General features: G+C 37.3%; 1 protein-coding gene across 1 annotated transcript; it reads left to right on the top strand.

Moving 5' to 3' along the window:
• The first annotated feature begins 2,637 nt into the window (after nt 1–2,637).
• LOC127164029 (retinol dehydrogenase 8-like) lies at nt 2,638–7,207 on the top strand. Its single transcript, XM_051107672.1, has 5 exons — nt 2,638–2,770; nt 4,585–4,746; nt 5,719–5,898; nt 6,120–6,213; nt 6,782–7,207. Exons 1-5 carry the CDS (start codon nt 2,665–2,667, stop codon nt 6,984–6,986), a joined length of 747 nt encoding a protein of 248 aa, XP_050963629.1. The 5' UTR covers nt 2,638–2,664; the 3' UTR covers nt 6,987–7,207.
• Nucleotides 7,208–7,525: the final 318 nt, after the last annotated feature.

Below are 7,525 nucleotides of genomic sequence, written 5' to 3'. Positions count from 1 at the left end.
GAACAGATTACACACATCACCTGTTGTTAATGGGAAACATACCCTGATCATTCCTCAAAACCAATTCAACTCATTAGAACAAATACTACCAACATGAAAACATGAACATTGTAAATGTTTAAAAACAGCATCTTATGGATTCGTGCACATCGTTAATGAAAAATGTGCTCAATTGTCATTGAAATCACAATGCAAAAATAATCATTGTCCTAAAATAGTCTATACGTTCTTTATGCATTTTTAAATAAACTTTAAGCATGTCTGTCTTTTGATTTTGGACTCAGACATGTTCTTGACAGTTTGAGATAGAGGGATGATCCATTTGTACCATTTGCTTTCAATGAAATCAGAGGTTTCTGGAAGTCATCAGAGCTTAAACAATAGCTCATAATTAATAAATGACCCATTTTACAGGCTTTAGTGAATCATTCTAACTTTAACTCTCCAAAACCGCACCCCACAGATCACCAGCCACCGCATACACACACACACACACACACTCTTAAACATGCTTGAACAAGATGTTGAGCTGCCCAACTAATAAAATAAAATGTGCTCTGGCAGATTCCAAATTCCTGCTTGAAGTGAGCCTAAGGGTCCACACACACACACACACACACACACACTCTCTCATTCATGTTGGTGATGAATCGCTCTTTTGCAAACCTTTGACTGTTTTCTCCAAGAAATGGCAAAAGTGTGGGATTCTGTAAAGGTGGGGTCAAAGGTCAACCCCTGCAGCTGACCTGACCTTGACCTCTATCAAATCAAGCCGTCACCTGCATCAGCAAGTAGATAAAAGACAGAGAAAGATATAAGTGAATGATGTTATTTTTTTTGTTGAATAAACATTTATTACTGCTTGAGTGACATCAGCGTGTCGCAGCAGTACCTGTGTGTGTGTGTGTGTGTGTGTCTGTCTTTCAATGGATTCCATGTATGGTTTCAGACGTCCTTCTATCTGTGCTTCTCATGCTCATAGTTGATTGAGTTTCAATGTCTGTAACATCCTCAGGGGTCTTTGAGATCAAATTATGATCTTAAAAATGTGCTCTTCAAATATAAATATATAAACAAATACTTAAACATGCGCTCATCTGCCCAGATGTAATTTTTCATGTCATTTAAGATGAATTTTTCACATCTTAAAGAGACTTGATGTTTTTGTGACCTGGATAAAATGCTTAAGTATGGGATTTTTGTAGCAACAGAAAAACATCAAAACAGAAAAACATCATGACAATAAAAAGATGAAGAAGATATTTTGTAAATTCTGCACTGTAAAAAAAATTTTGACTAAAATGCATTTTTTGACCTAATATATAACTTTAAAATAATTTTCTTTTGATTTTTTTGCATCAATGGGAAGAAATATTTATTCAGCAAATTTGGCAGATTATGTATAAATTTCAATTTTTAAAAAAAATGACCATTATGACTGGTTTTGTGCTCCAGTGTCACATATTAGGAAATGAGCAAAACAGAAGCACTTTCACTATGGCGTCCTCAGATGTTCAGTGCAGTGATGTGACCGCTGGGTGGCGCTGTCAGCATGATCATTTTCTGTCATTAATTGTGCTTAATTCTACAAAAGCAGCTACTTGACCCATTTAATCCCAAATTTTTCCCAGACATGAAAATATCAAAATGATGTGTCATTAGTAACCCTTTAAAATAATCAATAATTATTTATTGTTATTATTTATTATTATTATTAATATTATTATTTTTATTTATTTATTTTTTATTTTTTTGTGTGTGAAAATTTGTTTTGTGACCAATGTGTATACTGAACTACCATATTCTTGCAGTCATAAAAAATGTTATACATCTTAGCCTAGCTATTTTAAACTTTTTGATCACATTCTAGGGTTACTATTATGCATAAAAAACCTTATACAACATTGATGGGAACACTGAGATAAAAGACAAAAAACACAGCGATGCATTTCAAAACAGTTTTTTGTAAAATATAAGATCTAATTTTTACATTAGTGCTATTACAACATAATATTTACATTTTTTATTTAGTGCAATATTTTGTCATTACAGCATTTTAGTGTATTTTTTTACTAACAGCTGCAATTGGATTTATATGTAAACCTATTATCCCACCAGTCACTATTGTGACCATCAACATGTTTACTTATTTTATGACCACAGTCAAAAAAACTGAATATATGTGAATGTATATATTAATACTAGACACCTTATAGATAACTTGTAGGCATACCAAAAATCGTATCTTTATGTTAACATGCTTTCCTAGCCTTTCGTTTTGGATCTTTGATGCAGTCGTCATCTTCTCAAGGTGCAAACAGGAAATAAACTGCTCTGGTCATGTGACAGTTTGCACTAATCATGTGAAACTGCACATATTTAATTGAGACCCTTTTTTCATATTTGCAGGAATTGCACTAAAACATCCTCTCTGTCCTCTCTACACTGTAGGCTATATTTCAGTTGAGTTTGTGATTGTGCTTTATAAAGGAGAACACTATCAAACTTTTGCAAATTATTTGGGTAATACGTGCGCGTCCGTGGGACGTGACCTACCAACGCGCGCTCACGGATGCTCGGATCCGCTGAGAGAGAGAGAGAGAGAGAGAGAGAGAGAGAGCTAAAGAGACCGAAGAGCTCACGCTCCGTTACTCCGGTGAAATCATGGCAGCGGAGGGACAGAAAGTGGTGCTGATCACCGGCTGCTCGTCCGGTATCGGACTCGTGATCGCCGTGACGCTCGCGAGAGACGAGATGAAGCGCTACTACGGTAAAACAAGAACCGTTCATATTGACGATCATTATATTCCGCGCTAAATTCATCAAAGTCTCTGGCATAACAGCACAGTAGGCTACAGTTATTGTTACCTAAAAGTTACAAACAATCATACAGAAATAACAAAAATAACAAGCTTGTCGCAGTTCGAATGAGGTTATTACAGCTAAAACTATTAAAGATCGCTTTCGGTAAGCAGAAATACATGTGAGATAAAATCGAAACAATATATGAAAAACTTTTACCTGAACTTGTTTTCTAAATAAGTTAAAGTACTAACAGAAATAAAAATAAAGCTAAATAGCAGTACTAAAAACTATTAAGATGACAAAACATAAAAAATAGTTAAAAATGAAATTAAAACTGAAAATATAAAAATAAAAGCGAATTACACATTATAATAAACAATTTAATAGTTTATAAATAATACCAAAAAAAAAAAACATTATTTAAATAAGCTTTAACATTACCTAAAATAACAGGTTTTAAAACTACTACTAAAATGTAGTCATTTTGCTATGATTACCTTTGCTGATTTAATGGTAATGTTTGGTTGAATAATAATGAGAAAAACTGCTGACAACAGATTGTCAGATCTGATTGATTAGAGACACAATAAATCCCTCAGATATAAGTGGGATCATATAATAGCTGCTGATAGGGATGTGAGCTGACCTCTATCCCTGCTTAGCATAACCTAGTGTAACACATGTAACTGGCATTACACATCTATAATACACACACACACACACACACACACACATATACACTATTAAAAATTATTTATTCTGTGAAGAGCCTTTAACATCCATTTAACATCCATGGAACAGTTTCATATAGTGAAAAAAGATTCTTCAGAGTATTAAAATCTTCTTCACAGCAAGAATAAATGATTCTATTAAGAACTGAGCACTGAAAGGTTCGTTGTGGAACCAAAACTGGTTCATCTTCGGCATCACTGTGAAAACCCCAGAATGGAAACTTTATTTATAATAGCGTGAATGTAAAAGGGAATCTACAGTTTTACAGACTTCAGACTTTACAGTCAGACTAACATGAACCCTAAAAGAAAAACCATAACGACTCACCTGAAAGCACAAACATGTGTGACGTTCAGATTCAGGGCTTAGTGGCATGACGGGACTGATCTCTCAGCGGGTTTGTCGTCATCCTGTAGAGCACACACGCACACACGCACACATGCACACGTTACATGTCATCAGTGTGGTAATGAGCTTTATGATTCGTCAGTGACAGAGATTGATGTGTATGATCTGTGTCTAATTCCTGTCAGTCGTCATCAGATGTTAAACTCCTCTTTGTGTTGCGTCTGATATTGATGTCATTGTGTGTTTGGTATCTAGTCCTTTGTGTGTGTATGTTCAGTAACTAGTCCTCTCTTTGTGTTCAGCAATTAGTTCTCTGTGTGTCTGTTTTCAAGTAACCAGTCCTCTGTGTGTGTGTGTGTGTGCGTGTGTGTACCTGGTATTTATCATGTTATGGGGACCAAACAAGGATAGTAATACCAGTATACCACCTTGTGGGGACGTTTTTTAGGTCCCCATGAGGAAACAGGCTTATAAATCATGCAGAATGAGTTTTTTTGAGAAAGTAAAAGTGTGCACAGTCTCCTGTGAGGGCTAGGTTTAGGTGTAGGGTGATAGAAAATATGGTTTGTACAGTATAAAAACCATTACGTCTATGGAATGTCCCCATAAAACATGGAAACACAAAATGTGTGTGTTTTCAACAGCTAGTTGTCTGTGTTCAATAACCAGTCCTCTCTCTCTCTCTCTGTGTGTGTTCAGTCATAGGTACCATGCGGGATCTGAAGCGGAAGGATAAGTTGGTTGAAGCGGCGGGAGACACGTACGGTAAAACTCTGTCTCTGCTCACGCTGGACGTCTGCAGTGATGAATCTGTCAAACAGTGTGTGGACAACATCAAAGATAGACATATAGACGTACTGAGTGAGTACAAACACACACACACACACACAGTCACATATGGAGCTGTGTCTCAAAGTGGATTGTGTTCATCCATGCTTAGGTTTAGATGACCAATTTAGATTAAGCAGATGAAATTAGTCTTTAAGTTTGCAGTTAATCTGAGCAACAGTTTCTATTTTAAGCCGTGAGCTTCATGCAGTGTTCATCTGTCTCTTACACTCATACACACTTCACTGTCTGTTTTTAGTTTGCAGGTTCTCTGTGAGAAACACTGCTGAGGGGACGCAATGCAATAAATAAATCAAGTAATTAAGAAGACTGATGTGACAATGACAAACCGAAGTAAAGACCTGTTCACATCAAGACCAATGTTTGCTGTGAAGATTTGGTGCAATAATCATTTTATTCACTGACTGACAAATATCTGCATGATGTCAATATAATATTTATCTAAATGGGACGTCGGATGCTCATTTTCCACAAGTTAATATGATTCTTAAGGGTCTTCATGAAATGTCTGTGACATACTTTGGTTAAAAGTCCTCAGTGGTTGTGTAAAACAATATGCTTTTTACCTAGTCAAAAACAGCTCTGTTCACAGCAACCCAATTCGGTGCATGTCACTTTAAATGATAATGACCTACAGCTTACCCCGCCCCTCTCTTCAATGGGGCGTGTCCACACAAACCATGTGATTATATCTGTATATGTTTCATGAGCTATCTATGCTCACGAAACAGCTCACCAGATGACAGTTTCAGACTCAGACAGCCCCGCAACAAACTGGCTCTGTGTTTTCTTTTCTTTTGTTGAAAAATCATAATGAATACATACATGGAAAGGCTGTTTGAATTACTTTCTTCTCTGTGACTATAAAGTCAGAATTGTGTTAGGGATTACCATTTTTAATTCCATGTGAAAATCGGTTGGTGTGGACAGGCCTTAAAGCCATGAGCAGCAGTGTTGAAGTGGCTGTGATGTGTGTGTTTGTAGTTAATAACGCTGGTGTGGGTCTGGTGGGGCCGGTTGAGGGTCTCAGTATGGACGAGATGATGACGGTGTTCCAGACCAATTTCTTCGGTGCGGTTCGCATGATTAAAGAGGTGATGCCCGACATGAAGAAGAGACGCTCTGGACACATTATCGTCATCAGCAGTGCGATGGGCCTGCAGGGTAAACACAGAACGTTCAATCACTATATGTAATCATTTCCAGTTGTTGACATTAAGGGTTCCTCTTAATGTACTTCCTCTACTTGAGAAACATTAACCTCATCAGAGACACTACAGAAGAACTGCAGAAGAGCTCTTACCTACTTGTGGATGAAAACTGATGATCTACTAAATGACAAACAAAGATATATGTACCCAAGTAACGCGTGTGGCTCTTCACAGGTGTGGTATTTAATGACATTTACTCTGCGTCAAAGTTCGCCATAGAGGGGTTCTGTGAGAGTCTGGCCGTGCAGCTGCTCAAGTTTAACGTCACGTGAGTTTCACTGCGTTTGCTGTTGTTCACCTTCTCATTTACACTTACTGTCACTTGATATCTTACGTATCTGACACTCTTTGATATCAGCATGAACATTAGCAAAATCACATGTGCATTGTGTGATGGGTCCCTCTGGTGGTCTGGAGGGGCTGCTACAGGTACAAACCCAATGAAGATCACAGACTATCAGGGACTAAAGAAAGATCTACAGCCACAAGGAGCCAAAAATGACTTAAAAGTATCAAAATAAGCTAAAACATCAAAAAAATCAAGATAAGACAAGCTGACCAATTTAATTTGTTCACTCAATTAAAGAATCAAGTATTCTGTTCCCAAACTAACTTCAGATGTTTGTAGGAATGGGGAAGCATGATTTCTGGAGCTGGAAAAGTCATAGGAATTATAAATTGTGTCAAGTTCTAATATAGATAGATAGATAGATAGATATAGATATAGATAAATTTGATGACAAATTGCATAAATTCCATAAGGGTTGAGATCTTTGTCACGATGACTCTTGATTGGTGATTGGTTATTGATGGAGCTGTTTGTATTTGTCTGTCAGTGTGTCGATGATCGAGCCTGGGCCTGTGCACACTGAGTTTGAGATGAAGATGTTTGCAGATGTTTCTAAGAAAGAATATGCTGGTACTGATCCTGAGACACTCCACCACTTTAGGACCTACTACCTGCCCAGTGCAATGAACATCTTTCAAGGTCTGGGACAAAGTCCCGAACACATTGCCAAGGTCAGAAATCACCTTAGTTAAAGCTGGTTCAAATCAAGGGCAATCACTATAACCACAACATTTTAATAATCATTCTAACAGCAATAGAAATCAGGGATGTCATCGTCCAGGTCAGTTCAGATCTCATTCAATAGTGTCTGTGCAAGACAATAATATTGCTGTTAAGTGTTCATTTTCCCAAACTAAGCAAGTAGGTGACAGTGGCAAGGAACCCAAACTCCATCAGTGACAGAAATGGAGAAAAAAACCTACTGAGAAACCAGGCTCAGTCTGGGCGGCCAGTTCTCCTCTGGCCAGATGAATGAACATGGTGTGGTTTAATTCCAGGCTGCAACACAAATTGTTGATTAATATCATTCAGAATATTCATTCAGTTCCTTCTTCTTGATCACTGAAGCTGGCCAAAGTGTCTTTCTTCTGGGGTTGGTTCTTGTGATCTTCCTCTATCATGTACAGAAAAAAAGCAACTGTCCTAGTACTGAGCCTTGTGGTACTCCATACTAAACTTGTGATTGATTTGATACCTCTTCATTTAATGCAACAAACATGTGACAGGCAGA

The sequence above is a fragment of the Labeo rohita genome, chromosome 1 (assembly GCF_022985175.1).
Source record: "Labeo rohita strain BAU-BD-2019 chromosome 1, IGBB_LRoh.1.0, whole genome shotgun sequence".
Taxonomy (NCBI): domain Eukaryota; kingdom Metazoa; phylum Chordata; class Actinopteri; order Cypriniformes; family Cyprinidae; genus Labeo; species Labeo rohita.
This window is presented reverse-complemented; position numbering and strand designations above follow the sequence as displayed.